At 38.9% G+C, this 27,887-nt stretch overlaps 1 protein-coding gene across 1 annotated transcript in view; it reads right to left on the minus strand.

Annotated features, from left to right (window-relative positions):
- Positions 1–27,887, minus strand: part of LOC124141177 (rhomboid-related protein 2-like) — a 95,429-nt gene that overhangs the window by 24,931 nt on the left and 42,611 nt on the right. The window contains exon 3 of the mRNA XM_046509111.2: positions 12,532–12,696. Within this exon, the coding sequence (XP_046365067.1) occupies positions 12,532–12,696 (165 nt within the window). The remainder of the gene's footprint in view (positions 1–12,531; positions 12,697–27,887) is intronic.

The raw sequence follows: 27,887 nt of genomic DNA on the forward strand, positions 1-27,887 counted from the left end.
TGGTTGCAAGCTCCAACAATACACCCGACACACCACGATGACATACTTAATTATTCATGTGACCACGGCTGTCACAGTACACGAATACTATCTGTCCTATCCACCGAGCTGGAGCTCAAGCTATTGTCTTCCTCAGTCTTGCAAGGTCTTTACAAACTCAGTGTTGATATTGTGCGGGACTGATGTCGTTCTGACCTTGCTGGGCTTTAGTTTAAAGATGTACATATTAAGACAAATCACACATTGATGCAGTCAAACAAGCTGGTAATGTACATTGTTAACCCTTGGTGTACGTAGTGACACAGTAATGCAGGAATGGTTTATGAATATTCTATTATAAGGCCAGAGTAAATTATTTTCTTATTTAAAGATCAGATGTCTTAGTTTTACAAATGTAAAATTAATGAACCTAAAAGTGTGTTTATTGATTATTTTTGTTAAAACTTCATTTTTTATTTTTTTTGTGAACACTTTTATTTCAAGAAATAATTTAAAGAAATTAATTTTAAATCAAACCTGCAACATTTAGTTTTGTTTTTCACTTTTTTTAATTGACTTGGAAAACTTCATTTCACAGTCACCTGATCTACAGGATCTAAAAACAATTGATGCAGTTGAATATATCTGGTCCTATTTGTAAAACCCCAAAATACAGTGCAAAATGAGAAATCCTGATTACCTATACAATCTGTTCTCTTCTCGGGATGTACCTATAGGATTGTGTGGAAGAATGATGACATTTTGTAAAATAAGTACGACAGTGGGTGATTGAGTAGGTGGTTGAGTGAGTGGTTAAGTGAGTGGTTGAGTGGTTGAGTGAGTGAGTGGTTGAGTGAGCGGGTGAGTGAGTGAGTGAGTGAGTGAGTGAGTGAGTGAGTGTGGTTTTATGCTGTTCTTATCAATATTCCTGCAATGTCACAGCAGGAGACAACAGAAATTCAGATTCATAGAAAACTTACTCTCGTATCCAGATTTCTTTACATACATATATTGCCAAACCACCATCATGTTAAAAAAATAATGGTTTCAAGATATAACTGAAATTCACCTGTAAACCCTTTGATGAAACTGTCATGCAAAAATCTTCCGATAAAATAATAAGTTACACAAACAGTTTCATTTATTTGAAAAACATAAAATATTTAAAAGTCACCGATGATTGTTTCTTTCAAAACTTAAATAATTTAGGCTTCCATTATTCCAGAACTTATATGAATATTTCACCATTAGTAAAACCCACTACAGAAAACATCTTGCTCATCTTCACATAACATGCTTCTGACTAAACCGATCCTGCTGCAAACATTCATCGTCTTGCAAATTATACTGTTGCCCTTAGAAACAGTAAACCGACCCCTCCTCAGTGACACGCAACCTTCCCAATTATCCCTTGATTGAGGACCAATGGCACATTACTGCAGTGTTTTCCTACACAGAGATCAAGGTTCAATGTCCAACCAGAATTACTCCAGTCAAACTTACATCTGCACTGAAATCTAACAAGTGTGTTTGAAATTTGTCAAACTGGGGATAATAAATATTATCTTTCATTTCTGACGGTAACGTAATCTATCATTTGACCAGGAAGGGAAGGAATGGATATTTGTTCTCGAAAATTGAAATAGATGTATCTGTCAAATTCAGGGTGATCTACATATCTTGAGGATATACTTTGAAAAGTTTTATATGGCTGGCAAACAATCAAACAATGAAATTCAAAATCTCTCCAGCTTTTAGGTGGTATTTTCATCATTACTATCCAAGATTGGGGCGTACAGAATATAATGATGTAAATGTTAATACTACCAAAGAGGACAGTAGAATGATGATGATGATGATGATGATGATTGATGATGATGATGATGATTGATGATGATGATGATGATTGATGATGATGATGATTGATGATGATTATTGATGATGATGATGATGATGATTGATGATGATTATTGATGATGATGATGATGATGATGATGATTGATGATGATGATCGATGATGATTGATGATGATTGATGATGATGATGATGATGATGATGATGATTGATGATGATGATCGATGATGATTATTGATGATGATGATGATGATGATGATGATTGATGATGATGATCGATGATGATTGATGATGATTGATGATGATGATGATGATGATGATGATGATTGATGATGATGATGATGATGATGATGATGACATTTGTGTAGCTCTGAAATCAACATCACTAAGGGACATGCTCAAAGCTCGAGCAGCATATATACATATATACAAGAGTCTGAAAGAATGTCACTGGGAGTAGGGTAGGAAAAGATAAGTTTTAAGTCCGGATTTGTAAGACTGGAGAGTTGGTTATGATTTCAGTGTGAGAGGGAGGGGATTCCACAAACAACACACAGCCACACTGAAAGATCTGGATCCAAAAGTCTTTTATTTCAATGTTGGTACTTGCGGCTGTAATTGTTGATTTGACCTGAGAGTTCTTGGAGGGACATAGTGCCATGTGAGTTCTTGGAGGGACATAGTGCCATGTGAGTTCTTGAAGTTGTGGAGGGGCTGTTCCGTGCACTGCTTCATATACCAAAGATAGGAGCTTGAAATCAGTTCTCTCGCGAACTTGCAGCCAGTGTAGAGACTTCAAACATTAACGTGTGTAACAACTCTCCAATATTAGCACATGTGCATTTTGCGATTCTCAATGCTGATTGGTCTGAAGCCTTATAATGTCACAGTGCTTCACTGTTGAGAAAAACATGGTATGTGGTCATCCATTGTTTATGACGTCCCAAACTGATTACCATATTCGATGTAATAAGCGCCCCGCTCTAATAAGCGCCCCGGCGACATTTGCTAATATATTGGCTAGTGAACAATCCCAATTAGCACCCCTTCCTATTGATCAATGTACACAAGACTTATTTATTCATGTATAACACGTACTCGTGTGTTAAATGCACCCTTAATTATGGGCAATTAAATTCTGGAAAAATATATCTGTCATACATAAACATTTCTGGCTGTCAGCATAAACCGCGAAATTTATCTTTCAACTCTGTTTTTTCCACCAAAATAATAATCTAATAAGAGCCCCTTATTTCTAATTTTGAGAGCGCACTTATTACGTCGAATACGGTATATGACGTCATCTGAACAATAGGCTGCCTTCAGTGAAGTTTCTCGGTAGGTTTAACAGTTCATACTTTTTCTTCATTTTCTCTCGTAAAATGGCAATGAGTAATATATAAAACAGCCTACTCGAAACTGGAATTATGGATTATCTGAATGCTGTAAGTAAAGGCTTGGGATTAATACCATTCATTCAGTCAGGACAGATAACCTGTAATTCAACCGCCTCCGGGGTCTAGTGGTAGAGCGTCCGCCCAGAGAGTGCAAGGGCTGGGGTTTGATCCCCGGCCGCATTATACCAAAAGACGTTAACAGATGGTAACCTGTCTGCTCTCTCTCTCTCTCTCTCTCTCTCCTCTCTCTCTCTCTTGCTTGCACGCACGCTTGCACACACGCACGCACACATGCATGCACATACATCGCTACATAAGTGCAATAATCTACCGGGTACCCACCCCCCTACTACCCGACCCTACCCGTGTACCTGCTGTAGGTCTCAAGAGATGGGTACAAAATATCCAATTGGGACAGTACTCAGGTTTGACCGTACTCCTGTCACAATGTATTTAGATACACATAAAAACCAATCAGGTCATGCAACACTAAAGTTGACTGAAGTTTTATCTTTATGCAAAGATATAAAGTCAGAAGGAATGTGTACATATATAGTCAGAAAGAAATGTTAATAGTTGTCACTTATAGTGTAACCAAAGAGTTTTAGATAATTTTTGCCATTAAAAAATATATATAATCACGTGACTAACCACGGGTCCGGGTAGGCCTGTGGGTACCTGGGTCCTACTCAGTACCCATTGGACCCGAGTACTTGTGTTACCCGTCCCAGCCCTTACTGCACTGTTTGCAAATTCCATCACTGATGAATTGTAAAGTTGTACTATCAAAGGCAGGGCCACTGAACACTCTGCATCACATTGTAAGTGGTGTTTAGAAGCTGATCAGCCATATATAATTCATCCCCTGGCCTACTTTCCTTCTGTGACTGTTTACACAACAGGTGACAAAGTGGGTTCCTCGTGAGAGTCATTCAGGTGTTACCAATACTGTTAAGACTGTCGCCAGGTCATGCATGACAAATTAGCTATCAGCTGCACGACACATTAAGCATCAGCTGGATAACAGTCTCCGTCCTTTTGTCCCGACAATGAATCCAGGGGCTTTCTTTCAAAATGTCAAGGTGCCTTTTCCGTTATCAATTATTTACAAATGAATGACAATATGTGTTATGTGTTGATAAATGCGTCTAGTTTGACGAGCTGTCGCGGTTTATCCAATTTTACACTGGGTAGATATCTAACGCCACTTGGTGAGCAATTGCGCAAGTGTTCATTTCTTAATGGAGCGTAATTCAAACGTCTGTGGGCTGAGCTGATATGAGAAAAGCCATCACACCACTGTATCTGAAGGGGGCACTCAAAACTGATTGCGGCTTTCGAATTCCAGGGAACAAATCCATGTAGACTTTATCCGAGAAAGACATCATGAAGCCTGGGGAAGTAGGACGAGATTGGCTGAGCACTTAAACTCGGACCACACGTAGCCACAGCTCGGCTGTTCAATTAGTTTGCACCAAACCACAATAAGATAATCCGAGAAAATGACTTTATATCATTTGTTTTAATTTCTGTCATGTTCGAGGATAAGTGAGGGGGTGCAAGGATGGAAACGGTTTAAGTCGCTTTCATGTCGTCGATTTCCTTAGCAAGGAAATTCATGCAATTTGCTGCCGGGTGTTATTGTCGTGATCCCTCTTCAGGAAGGAGTTTTTGCAAGAAATGGATAAAATCTGTGTACTGAGTGACAGAAATTAATAAAATATTGAATTTCAGGATTCCCAGCTGAAACTTGGACTAATTTATAGAAAAATATGACTGGCAGTAAAGCTTTATATGTCGAGTCCAAGCCCAGAAGAAAGTGTTTTTTTCTTTTCATGATCTTTATTGATTTCAATTCCTTTATTCAGAATATCAACAACTCAGGCAAACAATTCAGATCCGGGATCCAAACTAGAGACAGAAATACACTAGTTTTCATGAGTATTCATTGAGTATTAAGAAAAACTATTATTTTGCTAAAACCTCAGATAAATCTTATTTCTCTTAATTTGATATACAAATATATACATACCAGAGAGTTACAGATAACACTGGAAAGAATATCACTCCCCTGTACAGCATTAATTAAATTCATCGATCTTAAATATTGTGATCGCCTCTGTGGTGTAGTGGGGATAGAGCATCTGCCAAGGGAGCAGGTTAGTGGTTCGATCTTGGCCCTGTCATTCCAATCGATGTTAAAAGATGGTACTTGTTATACTGCCTGAAGCTAGGCATCATGTCTTGTTTGTTTGTTTGTTTTGTTGTTTAACGCCGCATTCAGCAATATTCCAGCTATATGACAACGGTCTGTAAATAACTGAGTCTGGACCAGACATCCTGTGATTGACATCATGAGAATCGATCCACACAATTGGGATACGATGACATGCATCAACCAAGTCAGCAATGCTGTTAGTCGCCTCTTACGACAAGCATAGTCGCCTTTTACTGCAAGCATGGGTACCTGAAGACCTATTCTAACTCAGATCGTCAAGGGTAGCTTGGCATTAAGAGGATTAAGGGGTCAAAACAAGGGTTCGAAGTCAATATACTGTGCCTGAGTGGGGTATCCATGCCAAACTGTGGCATGTTATCTTAGTGGGCTAGATCTATAAAACAGGCAACTGCACAATCACACACACACAGACACACACACAGACTCATCACCTTAGCTTAAATATTGTCATCATTGGTGACAGGTACTGCATGGTAAGCACAGGTGTTTCACCATGACAACACCAATCACAGGTGTACTGGGTAGAAGGGTGGAGATTATATGACTGCTTCGTGCAGTATTCTCAGTTCCTTAAACCCAGGGAACAGAAGGATTCACAATGGTTCAACAAGTACCCTGGTCCACCAGATCAGTGCTGGCAAATATCAGGACCAGTATCTCTAAAAGTCATGCCGTTCTGACTTGAGTTGAAAATATGACACCCAGTCTCCTTATTCATTTCATTAACTGAACAAACTGATGAAACTGGCAGTATGTAGCTTAACATTTGGATACTTGCTCTGTAAAAATGGTGATATATGTAACACTAAATTTTCTATTTTTGTGGGCTTTTTATTATATGATCGAAATTTGCGAAGCAAGGCTGATTGTCCCAAGAGCCCACGCTTCCTTCATATTGATTGGCCGGTCAAAGTTGACTCCGGGTTCACCTTACGTGACCTATGGATGTGTCGCCCGTTCTTCACACAGAGGGGAATCATTTTGGAAGAAAAATTGATTGATACAGTCGAGAGAATCAGACTGACTCCATGTACATGCCCTACCATCCTACCCTCCCTCCCCTCTACACATGCACATGCACATGCAAATGCGCACACCACACACATGCACATGCATTCACCGTATACATGCACAAAAACAAACACACACAAAAACACATCATAGGTTCTCTCAATATAACACATGAAATGCGTCTGATTACCGGCAGAATTTCTGCAATTATCAAACCAGAATTCCTGTAGGAATTGTGCTTTACTTGTAATACTTGACAAGTTATAATCTCCATGAGGAGACATGATACTGTCAGACAAACATCCACAGTCAGATACACAACCACAGTCAGCCACACTACCAGTCAGATACACATCCAGTTAGACACACATTCAGTCAGACACACATCCGCAGCGAAATATAAAACAATAGTCAGAAACAACCACAGTCAGACACACAACCACAGACAAACACACAACCACAGTCACACACTACAACAGACACACAACCACAGTCTGACACACAACCAGTCACACACACAACCATAGTCACACACTACCACAGACACACAGCCACAGTCACACACTACAACAGACACACAACCACAGTCACACACTACAACAGACACACAACCACAGTCTGACACACAACCAGTCACACACACAACCATAGTCACACACTACCACAGACACACAGCCACAGTCACACACTACAACAGACACACAACCACAGTCACACACTACAACAGACACACAACCACAGTCTGACACACAACCAGTCACACACACAACCATAGTCACACACTACCACAGACACACAGCCACAGTCACACACACAACCACAGTCACACACTACCACAGACACAACCACAGTCTGACACACAACCAGTCACACACACTACCACAGACACACAACCACAGCCACACAGCCACAGTCACACACACAACCACAGTCACACACTACCACAGACACACAACCACAGTCTGACACACAACCACAGTCACACACACAACCACAGTCACACACACAACCACAGTCACACACTACCACAGACACACAACCACAGTCACACACACTACCACAGACACACAACCACATCGAGACACACAAACACAGTCAGACACAACCACAGCGAGACACACAACCACAGACAGACACACAACCCTCACTAAGTATACTATAGGACATGCCCACTGACACTTCAAGAGGGCATACAGAGGGTATACCCCTTCCACACCTAATATTCTGTAATTCCACCAACTAACATCGATCCCCGATTTTGATTGGACCATGCATAGACTCATTAGTCCAGCCAAAATGTAACTCCATAATACCAGCCTAGCTCAGCAAGGGTGAAAACTGGACTTTTAAAGTAAGTTAACTCCCTGGCCTCAGGAAGATGGTTACTCCTAAGTTATTAACCTTTCAACATGGATAATAAGTGTCTGCAATCTGATATCAGTCCATTTCTCCACTGGCTGTAGGATATATGTTCAGTCTTTTTCACTGTTAGGAGCTGTATTATTACATTGAAGAAGCTAGACAATGTTTGAAACTCAAAACGGTGTCTACATTTCATAACTTTTGAGGTGCAATCGAGCATGCTCTTTCTACAAAGATTTCAAAGAGTGCCATACAAATCTTGCTCAAGAATATTCAATAATATTATCATAGTGCATTTTTTAAATAATTATACTGAAATGAGGGCTACGATACATGCCTTATGTCTGTGAGGTGTCAAAGGATTCATTTCCAACATGGCTATCATTGCAATCATTTAGAGTTTCAGGTTGGAAGAGTTTGAACCCCTGTTAGAGACATGTTTGACTACATTAATAATGCAAACTTTCACTCCCCATGAGGGGGCATGGGTGGCCGTCGTCTAAGGCGCCGTGATTCGCTGTGCAGAGTTGCGTCCCTTGGGCATGCCAGAAACCTATGATTGTGGGTTCAAATCCCGGTTCGCCCCGATTATGTTTCTAGGTTTGTCAGCACCATACCCGTGCTCGTGGGTTTCACCGAAGTGGTAAACGTCGTAGGCCTGCATCACTTCAGGCTTTCCTCCTACTTTAACCTGACATGCCGTGATATAACTGGAATATTGTTAAAAGTGGCGTTAAACCCAACTCACTCCCTATGATTTAGGGGTTTGGGAAGACATGTCAAAATAATGTTCACATGTCACAATAACGTTCAGCCTTTGACCAGGAGGGCTAACAAAACGAAAACGACATGGCTCGAACTGGCATCTGCCCTATCTGCCCTATCTGCATCATCTGTCTCTGGGACTTCTATTTCGGGGAACTATCTGTCATTTCAGTTGGTTAACCCCCGTTGGGATTCCCAAGTAGAATGGGTCCCCTGTACGACTAACGAGGATCAAGTGATTGCGATGTGTACTACAAATGTCTACCCTTTTAATGCAATGAGTTTTGTGTCTGAAGCTAGCTATTTGCACACAGGATATCAATAGTTGTTTTATGTACAAATTATCAAAAAGCTTTTAGATTCATACTTTTATATAAGTGTATTTATGTATATGGTCTTGAAAGAAATAAAATAAATTGATGATTGAATGCAAGTTGAGTGCAACAGCCTATTATTACAGTCAGGTCAGGTGTAGGCGAGCAAGTAGGCAAGTAGCCATGACATGGCATGTAGGCAAGTAGGTGAGGTGAAATAGGGTTTAACGTCGCGTCCAAGTTTATGCACTTATATAGCGACGTGCGTGCACGTGTATTTGTGTGTGTGGCTGCTTGTACTAGTCCGGACTGATGCCGATTTATAGTGCTAGCTCACTGAGATACCATGCCGCAGTTTAACATGAATACCCCACTCAGACACAGTATACTGACTCCGAGCCGACCAGTCCTTGTTTTAGCCCCTTAATGCCGAGCACCAGACAGGGTAACAACAAGTACAATCTTTTAACGTCTTTTTGTATGACGCGGCCCGGGATTGAACCCTGGACCTTCCGCTCTCCGGGCGGACGCTCTACCACAAGACCACGGAGGCGGTCTGCAGGCAAGTAGGCAGATAGGCAAGTAGTTAAGTAGGAATGTAGGCAAGCAGGCAAATTCACAAGTTGGCAGTTGGCTTTCAATGGCCCGGTTGGTACTTTATGAAGCCTGATTGTCCAAGATAGGCTGTTTTCGTCATGGATGGACATCTTTTGAAATATGCATGTCTGATGGTCTCGCTGATTATATTTTTTGTAGATTTAGTTAATAATGTAAATATATCAACTTTCATGAGTGGCATTTAAATAATGACCTGATATTAATATGTCACAGAAGAGTTGCAATAATTATTCCACATAGATCAATGAAGATCAGCTCATGAAACTTAGTGTTATCGACTTGAGCTATTATTGTTCAGTCTAACGTAACAAAACCCTGGATTGGAAACTTTTAAACCAGGTTTGCAATTTATTGAGTTTGGTTGTCCAGGTGGAATTTTTGTGAATTCTTAACACTGCTACATTTCTAGCAGTTATATACAAACATGGCATTCACAAGTTAATGATTATAAACATTTAGAATTTTATTCGTCACTCAAAACAGCATTTGTTATTGAACCATATATTTTAAAAATCACTTGTAAAGAACTAAAAAAATGTTATCAGTATTAAGAATTGGAGAATTAAATGTCATGGTGAATATTGGAAGAAAAAGTAATATTGATTTTAATTTTAGATTTTGTCCTTTTTGTAAGAACATCATTGAAACTGAATTACATTTTATGCTATCATGTCCATTATATGATGATATCAGACAGAAACACATTCCAAATATATATTGTAAATCTAAGTTTTTTAAGCATATAAGCTCAGTCAAGCTAACTGATTTACTTCAATGATGTAAATATATTAAAGAGGCTATTGTATTACGTTCATCCCATTTGTAATACTTGTTTAATGTTGCACCAATATGTATATTCTATATATGTCAATATTTATCTGTACATGGGCCTGTGGCCTTTATACTGAATAAAGAAATTGAAATTGAAATTTCTAAATGGTGAAGTCCTTGGGGCAAGTCATGGTCATGTCTTTGTCACAAGATACACATAGGGCTACATACGCTGTAGCTCACCTGATTTCTTCTGGAATTGCAACCTTAAAGGGGAAGTGTACACGCAAAAATCACTTTCTTTCTTTTTCAAAACAAAACGCAATTTTAGAATTAATTAGTATCTGTGTTTGAAAATATACACTCATTTTTTTCACAGTGAAAGTAGGAAGCTCACAATAGTGTGAAAATGATATGCCGTTATGAGGCCTTCGCTTTTCGAGCTAAACAGGCCTGAGTTATCCCCCTTAGATTATGACGTAATTGGTGCCAATTCAACTGGGTCCCTGTCTATTCTCAACGCAAAAGATATCAAGTACCAGTTTGCGGTAAAACAACATGGCCTACGACACACTCCGGCGCAGTGGTGACTCAGCATAACACTATGCTGGCTGGCATCTGAGACGCTAGAATCACACACCTAGACCTACACCACGTGAAGCGGCTCTAACAAAGCATGATGACGTCATAATGTTTATCAATTGGCACCAATGACGTCATATTGCAAGGGGCATAAGCCATGGTGTTTTTGTTGTGGAAATAGAACACTTGGTAAATGTGAAAAATATAAATCGTTTTAATGCGAAAAATATGTTAATTAATTGTGATATTTTTATATTTTTGTCTATGACACTTCTAGGTTAACACTTTTAAAGTGGAAAAAGTACAAGAAAAATAGGTTAATTTCCGTGTGAACTTGCCCTTTAAGTTTTAAAAGTCATTTTTAAAGGGTAAACAAGAATACGCAAACATGAATATCAGAAGATTAGATACAACAAAACTGCATTAACATTTCAAGCAGAGTAATAAAACAAATCAAAGAAACAACCCTCAACAGAACAAATTTACCAACCTTCTTTCAAAACTAACAGTCATACAGTGATGCCGCCTGGTGTTCACAAAATGGATGATCCTGCCATAAACACATAATGTTGACAATTCCTGTTACGTTTTCCTGCTATATACTTACAGTGTTGACAATTCCTGGAAGCTGTTCCTGCTAAATACTTACAATGTTGACAATTCCTGGCAACTGTTCCTGCTATATACTTACAATGTTGACAATTCCTGGCAACTGTTCCTGCTATATACTTACAATGTTGACAATTCCTGGCAACTGTTCCTGCTATATACTTACAATGTTGACAATTCCTGGCAACTGTTCCTGCTATATACTTACAATGTTGACAATTCCTGGCAACTGTTCCTGCCATAAACATACAATGTTGACATTTCCTGGGAACTTTCTCTATATACTTACAATGTCGACAATTCCTGACAACTGTTCCTGCTATATACTTACAATGTTGACAATTCCTGGCAACTGTTCCTGCCATAAACATACAATGTTGACATTTCCTGGGAACTTTCTCTATATACTTACAGTTTTGACAATTGCTGACAGCTGTTCCTGCTATAAACTTACAATGTTGACAATTCCTGGTAACTTCCTCTATATACTTACAGTGTTGACAATTCCTGGCAACTGTTCCTGCTATATACCTACAATGTTGACAATTCCTGGCAACTGTTCCTGCTATATGCTTACAATGTTGACAATTCCTGGCAACTGTTCCTGCTATATGCTTACAATGTTGACAATTCCTGGTAACTTCCTCTATAAACTTACAATGTTGACAATTCCTGGGAACTGTTCCTGCTATATACTTACAATGTTGACAATTCCTGGCAACTGTTCCTGCTATAAACTTACAATGTTGACAATTCCTGGCAACTGTTCCTGCTATATGCTTACAATGTTGACAATTCCTGACAACTGTTCCTGCCATAAACATACAATGTTGACAATTCCTGGTAACTTCCTCTATATACTTACAATGTCGACAATTCCTGACAACTGTTCCCGCTATATGCTTACAATGTTGACAATTCCTGGTAACTTCCTCTATAAACTTACAATGTTGACAATTCCTGGCAACTGTTCCTACTATATATTCACAATGTTGACAATTCCTGGCAACTGTTCCTGCTATATACTTACAATGTTGACAAACTCCTGGTAACTGATCATCTTGCGTGTTGGGTCGGTGGCCTTGACCTCCAACACTTCCAGTGTGTGCCTGTCCATCTCTGCTTGTATCTGTGGATGTTGGAGGAGACGACGGAAATCCTCCACATCGATTTCCCCATGATGACCCCGGTCATACTAAAACAAAGGGCAACGAGTCAACATCATGTCCAATAGGACATATTTTACATCAATAAAAATGCAAGTTGCGAAACAAAGACTGAAGACCCATACTGAAATATTTATCTTTTTTATTCATGTTCAATGAGCAGCCATGTTGCAAGTTTCTCAAAGGGAGACCACTCTCAGCATCTTATGGCCTTGAGGATATTCAACAGATAAGAACTCAGGACAAGAAGTGAGGACCCTGCTATCAGTCAATTCATTGTTTTAAAGATATACTGATGGTAAGAAGTAAGGGATCAGCTTAAAATGGGATGCATTTGTTTGGTAGCTCTGTGAGGAAACACAGATTATTCAACACAGGAAAAGGAACACTTAACGTTCAAAGGCCAGTGTTATCGGTAACCAATCTAGGATCCAACTTGGTATCATGATCCAATAAGACGTAACTGAGGTCACCTAGTACGAATTACTTTCAATAAACTCTATGTTTGTTCAAAAAACTTTTAACTTTCCTAGTAAGTTTAGATAAGGACTTTCTGATCTGTTTGTATAAACAAACATGGCTGCAAATCATTTGGTTATATAATAAATGGGCACAGGTACTCTGGCACTGTATTCATTTCCAATCTCTAAATTTTTTCATGTGAATGAAAATTTGTCACGTGCTTTGATTATTATATGAATGACATGACAGGGAAATTGAAGGTAAATTGAAGGTAAATTTGGCACGTTTTTATCCATCTGCAAAACCATCAGCACACTGACATCATGGTGTTTACTTATTGAAGAACAATTTTATCGATATGAGGACAAAATGATTGTAAAAATTAAAAATAATGAATGTACTTTTATGACCAACTGTTAATGTAGAGAATGGGATACGATGACAGGCATCATCCGAGTCAGCGAGCCTGACCACCTGATTCCGTTAGTCGCCTCTTACGACAAGCATAGTCGCCTCTATAGTAAAGTGTGAATATGGTGCAGTCATTCACGTGTGCGCAGCGCAATTCAATTCACACTGAAACCTTTCTTTTTCAATTGAAAAGTTAGATTAATAGTCTATATTTTAAAAATACCTTGGAAAAAGTTAAATACTGTGAATAAAGACAAGATACAGGGGCGCATAAGGTCGTTGGCCCTAGGCAGTACGTGATTGTCTACTTTCAAACCCATCAGTTGAGCTGATGAAAAGCATAAATGGGGGAAGGGACGGAGATCAGACACCTAACATGTTAACGACCACTTCGGCCAAGTCACTTCATTCACGACTTGGGTATTAAATGCAACACTCTTTTACATACTAAATCGCCTTGTACATACGTACATTGCACTGTACAAATCATGGTTACAGGGGCAACAGGCTTTCAGTTTTGGTCTAGATATTGTAATTTGTGACTTTTCTTTGTCTAATTTGGGCATTCATCAATAACTGGATCGATATGCACCATAACAAATGAGATAGACAAACAAAATATGATTTGATCAAATTTGCTAGGCCTGCCAATTGGCCCAAGTGAAGTGTCCCTTTAATTCATATATATGACGTACTGGTTGGGTGAGTTCTCTTAAACATCAATAATAGAGTAACATCGTCCATGGATGAATTAGGGTTGCATCATCAACCTTGTATTATACGTGTCATCTGGGATTTCAGTGCTAAGTCTGAAACGGATGCCGGGACATGATCAATATATATAAGCTAACTTCTCAACTAAACGTCTCCTTGCATCTAAGGAAACAGCAAACACCAGACTTGAATCCCCCATGTTTTATCTCCTGGGGCTCATAACAGATTCTTATGCTATTTACTGTAGAGAATATCTTACAATGTATCACTGATGACGTGACCCAAGAGAGCCTTGGTAGGTCATTTTTTTCACACTTGCACATTTTTTCACAGATCTTTTCATGACAGACAGATAATCTGGAATTCTGTGTTGGGAGTCGTAAATCTATATATTACACAGTCTTTTTGGGAAGAAGGTGTGTGTGTGTGGGGGGGGGGGGGGGGGTGGGGGGGGTACATCGGGTCTAGTTGTCTTGGGTGAAGTAATTTGCTGTGTGAGTTGTGTCTCTTGGACACACCAGAAACCTGTGACCGTGGGTTCGAATCAGAGTTCCCCTGATTATGTTTCTAGGTTTGCCAGCACCATACCCGTGCTTGTGGGTTTCTGCTAAATGGTAAACATCTGAAACATGCATTACCTAGGCTTTCCTCACACATTAAGCTGATATGCTGTGAAAATACTGTTCAAAGTGGCACCGAACTCTACTCACTCACTCACTGTAAGAAAATGTGGATCCTGACTGCACAACAAGAACAGCACAGTCAAATTATTGTTGGAATGACATCACATGTTTGAATATTATTAACCAATTAGTGATAAAGATTACGTCTCAGAAGGCTCAGCAGGTATCTCTGCCCTATGCATTGTCAATACTTCTACTTCATAGGTGTGTATATGTAAGCAAGGATTATATCCTACCTAAATATTATCTCGGGGGAAGTTTTACTCTAAGAGTATAGTATAGGATTAAACACACTGGTATGGGTTCAAATTCACTAGGGAGAATCATCCTGCCAATAGAGAATTTCATCCCCGGGATAAAAAATAGGGTAGGATGATATTCACCCTTACATATACACTATGTTCCTCCTTTATCCGTGTAATACACACAGCCATAGGCGGATCCAGAGGCGGATCCAGAGGGAGGGTCCAGGGGGTCCGGATCCCCATCTTTTGAAAACCAAATGTTGTAGACAATCCCAAAATTGTGGCACATGGTGCACGAGACATATTGTTGTGTGTTAGATGTAATCCAACACTCATTGGTCAGAGCACTCCCAGGCTTCCTCCGCACAGGAACAACGCAGTGATTTGATTCGTTGGTTAAAAATAGCAACCTCACAAAGTGGCTGTAGCTACCGTATTCGACGTAATAAGCGCCCAGGGCGCTCTCAAAATTAGGAATAGGGGGCTCATATTAGAATATTATTTTGGGGGGAAAAACAGAGTTGAAAGATAAATTTCGTGCTTTATTCTGACAGCCTGAAATGTTTATGTACGACAGATATATTTTTTCCAGAATTTAATTGCCCATAATTAAGGGTGCATATCACACGAGTGCGTATTATATGCGAAATAATAAGTCTTGTGTACTTTGATCAATTGGAAGGGGTGCTAATTGGATTGTTCACTAGCCAATATATTAGCAAATGTTGCCGTGGGCGCTTATTAGAGCTGGGCGCTTATTACGTCAAATACGATATTCACGGGTGAAGGAAGAACGTAGTGCATACAAACCTGTCCGAGGTGTCCTATGGCACCATGGCACGTTAGTATGTGCACAAAAATATCAAAGAAAACATTAGTATAAATCAAACATTTGAAATATCCCTAAGTAATTTGTCAAGAAATACCATAAGAAAACAAGGTAGTGTGAAAGATAACATTCTGGGAACACATATACAAAACTTTTCTTTTGTGTATCTTTTACACATGGGTCTTAAGAGAAGTTAAAAAAAGCGTGAAAATGCTTCAACTAAGTTTCTATTGTGAGCCTCAACATTCCCACCTCGAAACTATATTACAGAAACGCTGAAACCTTTTACCTCTCATGACTCTTCATTAAACTTAAAAAAGCAATCTGAAAAAGACATTGGAACTTTTCTAAAATGTTAAATTTCAATCTCACTGTCATGTTTACTGTCATGGTGGCTCTTACTAAATTAACTTTATTCTAGCTTTCAGGGATCAATACTTGGAAAAAAACCTCTTCGGTCAGCATAAATCGCTTACACAGCATATATTCTTCTATCAAAACTGAGAAAAATGAAAACATCCATCAGAGACAGAAAAATCAGGCAAAAAGAAATAGATTAAATCATTTTTATTTCATTTTCATTTAGTGGTTTTCAAAAATTACAAACTGGTTATGGACATCCAAGCCTAATATTTGTGTTCCTACTGGCTGAGTGATTTTAGACATTCTGTGTTTGGGTAATAGTATATTGCAAAAACAAGATTTACATAGGTGTCAAAAATCAATGCCTGAATCGTTATGTGAGGTCAGTGGACAAAGAAAAATCATCTTCAGTTGTCTGCAGACAGCCTTTAAACCTAGAAGATATTAGTCAGTGTTGATTAAATATTCACAAGTACAAAATATAGCTTTGAAAAGTGGAAACATTGCCAGTATGACAATCCAACTGACGGCAGTGTTTTGTTTGTTTGTACATTTTACATTTGATTGGTGGATCAGAGTACTATACAGCCAATTGCACAACATATTGTCAGAAGTCATAGCAGGTCGTGCTGGCTGGTCAAAACATATTGTATAGAGTGAGTGAGTGAGTGAGTGAGTGAGTGAGTGAGTGGACGAGTGAGTGAGTGAGTGAGTGAGTGAGTGAGTGAGTGAGTGAGTGAGTTGACGAATGAGTGGACGAGTGAGTGGACGAGTGAGTGAGAAGACGAGTGAGTGAGTAGACGAGTGGGTGGACGAGTGAGTGAGTGAGTGAGTGAGTGAGTGAGTGACTGAGTGACTGAGTGAGTTGGTCACCTTTGGGGAGGACAGACTTGTACCAAGTCACTCAAATAAGCATCTTTATTTTCTTTTATCAAAATTCATGTAAGCTGAGTGATATTGGAAAGTACAAGTGGATACAGTGTGTCACACTCTGGTATATACACGTTGTGTTCCTCCATGAAATCTCCTTGTGGATCAAACTTGTATCAGGTCACTCAATACGTTTTCTGTTTATTGACATAAAATCATGTAAGCTGATAGTGATATTGGAAAGAAGAAGTGGATACCGTGTCTTGGAAACGTTTTTATGCAACTGATTGGGTCTCTCCTACAAATGCCAAGGATGTCATAAAGTAAGGTGAGAGGATCAGTATGTACAGGCTTGAAGGTGATCTATTCACTTCATCAAATGTTCTTGAACTGCGGTATGTCAAAAGTAGGCACAATGTACACTATCGTTATGAAAAAATCATTATGTGTCGATATATTTCCCTGTAAAGATCCGGGATAGTGTTGGTCTTCAGCAACCCATGCTTGTGGTAAGAGGCGACTAACGGGATCGGGTGGTCAGGCTGGCTGAGTTGGTTGATGCATGTCATCGTATTCCAATTGCATAGATTGATGCTCATGATGTCAATCACTGGATTGTCTGGTCCAGATTTGATTATTTACAGGACACTGTCATAAAGCTGGAAAATTGTTGAGTGCAGTGTTGAACAACAAACAAACAATATAAGCAGAGTCTGTCATACGATTCCAAGTAGGCATGAGCTCATTATAAGGTAAACGTATCCTGCCCCACGGATGGAACCCATCACAAACACATGCAAATGCAAGCCAATTGTTCACCTGAAAAAAAAACTGGGAACATATGGTACAAGTCAAAATATGGAATTGCATCAAACATAATTTTTGTCACTGATGCGTCTCATTTGGAAATGTCCTCCACATGTCTGCCATAACACTTTCAAAAGATTTATTAAAGAGCAAGTAAACACAACATAGCATATTTGCAGATTTTACTACTTTTGGACATACTTGATCACACATGCATGACCAAAATTAAATTTGGAAATAGATTATAGCGTAAAACAGACAACAAAAAACGACACAAGGAATCGTCCCCCGAACAAAACATTCCGACACTCCCTTTTCCTTACTGGGTTAAAAACAATGTTCACAGTGTTTGAAACGCTGTTCAATTTCCTCAAATGAGCTGGAGCCCAGTCTGAATGATGGTTTATTTGGGGTCTTTCTTCTTGCCCAGCACCTGTTGTTATGGATACAGATTCACCCATCATGGTGATTAGTAAGACAATAGGGGATTAAGTGGGGCATCTCACATATAACACAACTAATCGATGAACTAAATTCACATACACCGTACTGAGTGAAAACCTTTCAAATATATATCAATGAGTGAGTGAACATATTAATCATTTATAAAAGGCATTGCAGACAAGAAACAGTATTCCACTGTGGAAAATGCACAGCTTGATTTAAGTATATTCCCAATTCTAGGATGGGTCGGCATTTGGTTCTTGCCGGATACAAGTTCATGATTAAAACTAGACGTCATTCTTCCATTCCTTGGAAATGTTCCCAAAGAAGAGGCCCGACCACTATTAACACCTAAGATGACTTTGTCATGAAGGACAATAACATGTCACTGAGCAGTGGGTCGACACCAACAAATAATCTTTGGAAATGTTCCCAAAGAAGAGGCCCGACCACTATTAACACCTAAGATGACTTTGTCACGAAGGACAATAACATGTCACTGAGCAGTGGGTCGACACCAACAAATCATCTCGAGGGATGGCACCCAAATCTGTACAAATTCATTGAATTCTGTTGGTTGAGCAGGAAAATACTGCAACCACAATCTAGTAATGTTAATGATACCCAAGAAGTTTCAAAACCTATGCCTTGTTCTTGAGAGTGAGTGAGTATGGTTTTACGCTGTTTTTAGCAACATTCCAGCAATATCATGGCGGGGGACACCAGAAATGGGCTTCACACATTGTATCCATGTCGGGAATGGAACCCGGGTCTTTGGCGTGATGAGCGAATGCTTTAACCCTTAAGCTACCCGACCGCCCCTGCTCTTGAGATGGAGAAGAGACAAGTTCTTTCAGTTTCTTTCAGCTAATGATTATCAAAATGCTGTTTCACTCTTAGTTGGACTATGAATAATGTAAATTTGAGATGTGATGGAAAAAACGTATCTATTGTGTATTGTCGGGTCACAAATCGCTGTCTACGTGCTTCAAGAATCTGCCAGTCCCAGACAGTGTTTGATATGACCCCCAAGCTTAACAAACATGATAGGGATTATCCCTTGACCAGCTACTGGAAATCACTGTTCATGGAACCCAATAGGATGTTTGTAATAAAATGCTAGTTACAGATTGTTAATTGTTATTTTAATTTTTCAAAGGTGAAGTGTCATACCTTCAACAATGTATACATGTACTTTCAATTGCATGGATATTTAAATATTTTATACAAATATCATGATATTTTTTCTAGTGGAAATTGACTAAAATGTGTCTAGGAAAATTGATATTCACAACAAAATCGCAATTTTTTTTCAGTTTACTTGCCCTTTAAGGCCTTGAATGTTGTAACCCTGATCAAACAACTTTTATACGAGAGTCGTATGATGTTCTTTGAAATCTTTCTAGAAAGAGCATGCTCGATTGTACCTCAAAAGTTGTGAAATGTAGACACCAAAGGTTGAAGCTGCTGGAAATTCCACAGTCTCAAGTTTTATTGATGTTTGAGCAAATTCTGCTTCTTCATACAACCAGATATTCTGCAACCAGGAACTTGTCCTGGCATTTCAAGATGGCCGCCAATCGAACATCTTGGTTCTATATTTTTCTGTTTGAATTTTGTCTTACATTTTCAATAAATACATATATTTACAAATTTCCATTTTTTTCTGAACACTGGACTATACTCACACATTTTATATATACTGCTTCATTTCTGACCCTTTGAATCTGTCACCTTAACCAACAATGCCATCCAGTTACCATTGCAATGAGGGAGTCTCTCACTGACTATAGTAATGCTTGTGACCTAAGCTTCATGTCTATAACGTACTATAAATAACAAGATGTTGAAAAAAAATAATATCCCTCCACATATCTTTGCTTTTAATATGCCACTTCAGGCCAGACCAGTCTAATTACTTGTTACAGAGATCTGCCTGTCATGTTTTACCATCCACCAGATATTTATCTAGACCTGTTCAGGGCCCATATTTGGACCCAGTGTCAGAAATTTCAGTAAATATTCCCAAACTGGAATTATATATTTGTCAAGTCATGTTATTATAGTTTTAACTAGTATGATGGTTCTGAAAGGTGACTTGTATTTCACTGATACAATACCAATATACAACAATAAGCTATGTTGTTTAGTTTTCAGAAACAATGAGTTTTAAGAAAATTACATTTTTGGCACTTGGTTTGAAATCCTCGATACATGTGAGGTGAGGTGAAATGAGGTTTAACGTCACGTCCAAGATTATTGAACTTATATAGCGACGTGCGTGCACGTGTGTGTGTGTGTCTGCTTGTACTAGTCTGGACTGATGCCGATTTATAGTGCTAGCACACTCAGACATAGTATACTGACTCCAAGCCGACAAGTCCTTGTTTTATCCCCTTAATGCCGAGCGCCAGACAGGGTAACAACAAGTACCATCTTTTAACGTCTTTTGGAAGATACATCCCTGTACACAGGAAAGTAATTAATATTAATGCACTATGTAGTATCAAATCAAGTCACTGAATTACTTGTTTTCATATCAGTAAAAAAAATAAAAAATGTAAATGTAAAATAAATAATTCAAGTTGTAAAACAAGTAATTACATTTTCTAACAATTAATTAAATTTGAAAGCTATGTAAATTAAAATAAAAAGTGATTAAAATTAAATTTTGTAATTAAATTTTCCAAAATAAGTAACTTAATTTAAATATATGTAATTAAGTCGGTCTGGCCCTACTGTCTGATTGCTTTCTATACTGTTGAGAGTATTAGGAGCTGGGTTTAATCTACATGTATAATAATTACCCAGTACACAGATAGGACAGGATGCAATGTGTGATCTGTAATCTGTGATCTGTGATCTCAGACCTATGTCTGGTCCTCTCCTCAACCTGTCACGCCATATTTGTCAGTTTCAGAATCGATGAGTGGTCACACCATCTATTATTCTGACCCTGTCATGCCTACTCCCATCCACTACCATCTTGTGTTGTGACCCTGTCATGGTCACTCCACATCACTGAGTGTCTCAATCCACAGATTCATGGAAGACAAGAAGTGCCTGCTGTAAATGTACTAGCTCCTTCATCGGACACTTGTGACGTCTGCTCCCAACAAGAAGAGCAGACGGACACATCAATGAGGTTGTGAGAGAAACAATGTGTTATTCATGGCACTTAGAACTGCTTTGACATCTCATTGTGTTCAGTGTAGCAAGCAAAGACATTGTCCATTCATCGGCCATCATAAAATGACACTGTGATGAGACTCTGCCTAATTTGCAGTTGTCTTACAAGCAGGAAGAGAAGACATATTTGATAGTTTTGGTCACACAACCTCCAGCTTTGTAGACTTCTAGACAACGGTTTGAAGTAGATGGAACACGAACCACCCAGCAGAAACTGATAAGTCAATCACATTAGTCTCTGGGAATGGCTCCTCGGCATCAGATGTGGAGATTTGATACACTGATTCTACTTACTTGGTAGTCGTCATGAGGCTTCTTTTTATAATATACCACTCAAAAAGGTTAAGGACCACCCTATTCTTTCTTATAACAATAGTAATCTGTCATGCCATGACACCTGATTCTTTTTTATAACTGTAGTAATCTGTCATGCCATGACACCTGATTCTTTTTTATAACAGTAGTAATCTGTCATGCCATGACACCTGATTCTTTTTTATAACTGTAGTAATCTGTCATGCCATGACACCCTATTTTTTTTTATAACTGTAGTAATCTGTCATGCCATGACACCTGATTCTTTTTTATAACTGTAGTAATCTGTCATGCCATGAGACCTGATTCTTTTTTATAACTATAGTAATCTGTCATGCCATGACACCTGATTCTTTTTTATAACTGTAGTAATCTGTCATGCCATGACCCCCTATTCTTTTTTATAACTGTAGTAATCTGTCATGCCATGACACCTGATTCTTTTTTATAACTGTAGTAATCTGTCATGCCATGACCCCCTATTCTTTCTTATAACTGTAGTAATCTGTCATGACATGACACCCGAATTTTTCACATTAGGGGCGGTGGGGTAAGCTAGTAGTTAAAGCATTCGCTCGTCACACCAAAGACCCAGGTTCTATTCCACACATGGGTACAATGTGTGAAGCCCATTTTTGGTGTCCCCTGCAGTGATATTGCTGGAATATTCCTAAAAGCGGCGTAAAACCATACTCACTCACTCACTCACTTTCATATTACTATAGTTAACTGTCATGCCATGTGGGGTTAAACCTAGTGGTTAAGGCGTTCACTCATCATGTCGAAGAACCGGGTTCAATTCCTTGGGTACAATGTGTGAAGCCCATTTCTGGTGTCCACCATCACGATATTGCTGGAATATTGCTAAAAGCTCATTTACTCACTAATATCACCACACTCAGCAATATGAGCTGGAATATTGCTGAGTGTGGTGATATGAAGTGAGTAAATGAGCTTTTAGCAATATTCCAGCTCTATGACGACATGAACACCTCTGGACCAGCCAAACCAGTGATACATTTCGTCAGCAAATTTTCCAATATCAGGGTAAGACGACACGCAACCAGGTCACTAAGCCACGTATTCCAACCCAGGATCTCCACAGGGAATCTCTGAACTTCATGCGATATCTGCCGTATGCACATATCAATTATTTGAAAGCATTAATGCTGCAACACTCTAGCCACACAATGCCATCCACAACATAAGTGTCATAATCGCGACACAGACACAAAGATTGAGTCTGGTCTAGATGACATTGCTATTGCTACTGGAACAACTGGTAAACCATATTGTTCATATATATACATTTCAAAACTGCATATCAAATTTAAAGCATTTTTAACGTTTGCTCATTATATTTAGCTAAAAATGGGCTTCAGGTTGGAACATATTTGGTTACAAACATGACTTAATCTTAAATCTGGCATCTATAATAAACACCAGCTTCATTGTGGCGCCATAACCAAAATATCTCAGTTAATAATATTTGTATTTTATTGTCATGTAGATTCGGAACGAAGACATAAATCATGTTAGGATTGGAAAGAAGTCTGACACCTTTCGTCTGGTCAATAAAAGACAATCAACATACTGCAAGGTTTGGACTCATTTTCACAGATTTGAAGAGCCTGTCTGAATGAAGCCGCCAGCTCCTTGCAGCCAAAGTAGGACTCACCACTCATAGAAAGCACCATGTTGTATGCAGTGTGAGAAGTGGGCATATATCTTGCAATATTTCATATTTTCATGCACTAAGCATAAAAATAAAAAGACCATCTGTTAAAGCGCCATCAGTGTTTATTGTAGATATTTTCTCAGTTTGTTGTATAATGCTGCACTCAGCAATATTCCAGCAGCCTGTAAATAATCGAGCCTGGACCAAGCAATCCAGTGATTGATATTGTCAGGGTTTGAGGACACGCTATCAACCAAGTCACCGAGCCTGATCACCTGATCCATTTACACGCCTCTTTACAACCAGCTGCAAAGGTTGCTTGAGGCCTTTTTCGACCCAGAACCCACAGGGGTCACTATTGTAGTGAGTGAGTGAGTTTGATTTTACGCCGTTTTTAGCAATATTACAGCAATATCACGGCGGGGGACACCAGAAATGGGCTTCACACAATGTACCCATGTCTGGAATCGAACCTGGGTCCTCAGAGTGACGAGTGAACGCTTTAACCACTAGGCTACCCGACCACCCGGTCACTATTATAACTCTGGTAACATTTATATTATGTTTCGCAACAAGAAACTAATGATGATGAACAAAATTTATCAGTTTCTGGCGGCACTGTTAATCCTTACAAACATTATGAATGTGGCGATTGTGTGGTTTCGAACCCGTCATACATTCCATTTACATACACACATGCTGTCTGTTTCATTCAATGAGAGACTTCAGTTAGAAGCACCAGAGTGAGTGAGTGAGTATGGTTTTACGCCACTTTTAGCAATATTCCAGCAATTTCAGGGCGGGGGACAACAGAAATGGGCTTCACACATTGTACCCATGTGGGGAATCGAACCAGGGTCTTTCGGCCTGACAAGCGACCGCTTTAACCACTAGGCTACCCGACCGCCCATGAGTCCGATCATGATCTGTTCGTAGTTTTAATGTGCATAATTTGAAAACTAAGTTGCAGAATTGCAAACGGTACCCTAAGCAGAGCTCTGAACCATTAAGTGTCTGTAACTGCAAGAGAGCCCCTTTCAATAACAAAATAGCTCTCCCCTAATTGCCAAACCAATTGGATATAAAAAAAATTCGCAAGTTGGATGATTTTAGAATTGAGCAATTTTACATGGTTTCGGTAACTGCATTTCTTCTTTGTCTCGTGAAATTCTTCATTAGTTTCTACATATTGTATTTTTTAAATGTTCAATGTGGTTCAACAAAAGCGTTCTCTAATGGGTTCCTGGACCAAAATTCTAAAATGTCTCCTTGAAAATTGTTTTTGACTTGGAGGCCTCTCAAGATAACAGCATTTTTCTGTGACTCTTTAGCCACACTAAATAAATAACTAAACTACAAATAACATTATCTGGAGTTATCTAAATATACTGCCATGTGTTAGTGTTAGTTAAGCTCCTCGTACTGTTTCACCTATTGACTCGCTCATTAATCTATTGACTGGCACTTTAAACAATTAACTAGTTGTTTAACCTATTGCATGCATAATCTATTTACTGATGAACATTTATATTGACATCCAGCAGGATAACAAACATAGAGCCATGAGACAGTAGCTCACCTGAATAATGAAGAAACAAAGGGGTCAAATCTGGCTGGAAGTCAAAATGACATTTCAGAGACACTACAGCTGGGATTTTTCAACAACAAAAAATCATTTCCACAGGCCTTGTATTTTCAGAGGAGACGTCAAAATGTAAAAGTTATTGACGGTTGACAACCACTCCATGGACAACATGCCGTGACATGAGCTAACTTGGCTTTCTGTCAGGTGAGCTAAAAAGTGCTTTTCCACATTATATTTTCTCCACTTTTCAGATTTAGTGGAAAGATGGAAAGAGTCTGCAAACAATTCTAATGTCGATGAACATGGTTATATAGAGAAACCAGAATGTGGAGTTTTATAAGTCCTTTGGGATAAAACCTGTCTTCCAAAGGCACATGTCCTTCTGTTTGTGCTCATTGCGTAAGATTACAATTTTCAAAACAATGACATCAACTCCACAACTTCTGATGTGTTAATGTTCTATTCATCGATTTTTCATTGAAACAGTTTATCTGATAACATTGTTGCACGAAATGTATTCCTCTGTGTCATAAAACTCTCGTCTGAAAACAGCAATAACTTTGGCAAGAGCACAAAAATCCCCTCATATCACGACTTGCCTTTCAAACTGACACATTGCTCGGAAATTTGTGACTTAAATTTGTAAGCACATTTCCATTTCAGCATGTGATACATTAAGCAATAAAATATTGACAAGAAGAAACAGTTATGGATCTAAAATATATTGATTTTGTAAGAAAATATGGAACTGCACTTAACACAATCAATAATCTCAGCACAAATCTAAATGTCACAAAAAAAGAAAGATTATGGTGAAGATTAAAATTGGTATTTTCCATCTTGATTTGTTTATTACAATTCCTGCAGGGGATGTGTGAAAAGTTTTCAATAAACCATAGCGTGATGCTGTCACTTATTAAATCTTCTTGCCAAAACAAACACCACCTCACGAAAGCAATGCCCAAGTTTCCAAGTTGGTTGACGAACTGTCTATTTGCCAGAAAATTGTATTTATTTGATTACGAATGTTGCATTGTAATTTCAGCAGATTACAACTGACGGTCCTATAACAAACCTCCCATTGATTTTTGCTCGAGACACCAAACTCAGACAAGAGAACTTGCTTCCACTTCAAAGAAATAGTCCGAATCAAATTCAGAATTGGCCGAAAAAGCCTGATCACTGCCACCGATGACAATCAGTACAGTTGAGTTTATGATGGCCCAACACAGAATTTCCCTGAGTCCGGCTTGTTTGTCCTATATTCAAAACCCTGAGTAAATGTGATGTGGAAATTGATGTTTAAGAAGCAGTACATTACTACATGGTTTGTTAGCCTAAAAAACATATTGATGAAGTTCCATATAGTATTAAGAAGGCTCAATTCATGAATGGGTCTCGTTTTCTTTTTATATAAAAAAGAGTGTTCGTAGTTTACAGGATTTGCTGCAAAGTACAATATTCTTCTCAAACATGAAGGTCAAGAAATAGGTTTTTTAACCATGAGATTGGATGGCACTTTAGGAGATGAGAATGAATGTACGCCAATATTGAGGTTGCTCGGATTGCACAAACAAAAAAGTCTTTCAAGTAAACATATCTTGTCAGTGAAAAACAAACTTATACAGTTACTGGTAAATAAATGTGGATGATGGTAAATAGCAGGAATCAATCATTGAAATAATTACACTGTGAGCTTTCAAACTTTATGCCTACATGATGAGTGAGTGAGTGAGTTTTACGCCGCTTTTAGCAATATTCCAGCAATATCACTGCAGGGGACACCAGAAATGGGCTTCACATATTGTACCCATGTCAGGATTCGAACCCGGGTCTTCGGCGTGACGAGCGAACGCTTTAACCACTAGGCTACCCAACCGCCCCTTCCTACATGATGAACTGGAGTAAGTTTTCTAACATGACACATCAATCCAGTGATGTACATGATGGGATATGATGTAGGTAGAGCAACTCAGAACAATCTGTGATATCATATAGGTTAATATATACGATCTGATATGCCATGTTTTGTTTGTTTGTTGTTTAACGCCAATATTCTAGCTATATGATGGCGGTCTGTAAATAATCGAATCTGGACCAGACAATTCAGTGATTCATATCATAAGTATCGATCCACGCGATTGAGATCGATGACATGCATCAACCAAGTCAGCAGCCTGACCACCCGATCCCATTAGTCGCCTCTTAAGACAAGCATAGTCGCCTTTTGCGGCAAGCATGGGTTGCTGAAGACCTATTCTAACCCGGATCTTCACAGGTGCAAACTGTGATGCAGTTGAGATATATAAATATTTAACTAAATTGATCCATGAACCCACGCGATTGTCTGATAACGTGAGTAGTCTAAGTCAGAGGGGACATTAATGTACTGGTAGCTTCTCTCCAGTATATACCACAAAGATCAATACAACTACCTAGAAGATCTGGGCTAGCATAGGTCTTCAGCAAACAATGCTTGCCATAAAAGGCAACTGTGCTTGTCGTAAGAGGCGACTAACGGGATCGGATGGTCAGGCTCACTGACTTGGTTGAAGCAAGTTATCAAATTCCAATTGCGTGGATCGATGCTCATGATGTCAATCACTGGATTGTCTGGTCCAGACT

This window comes from Haliotis rufescens, unplaced genomic scaffold (genome assembly GCF_023055435.1).
Source record: "Haliotis rufescens isolate VD_foot unplaced genomic scaffold, xgHalRufe1.0.p SCAF_11, whole genome shotgun sequence".
Classification (NCBI taxonomy): Eukaryota; Metazoa; Mollusca; class Gastropoda; order Lepetellida; family Haliotidae; genus Haliotis; species Haliotis rufescens.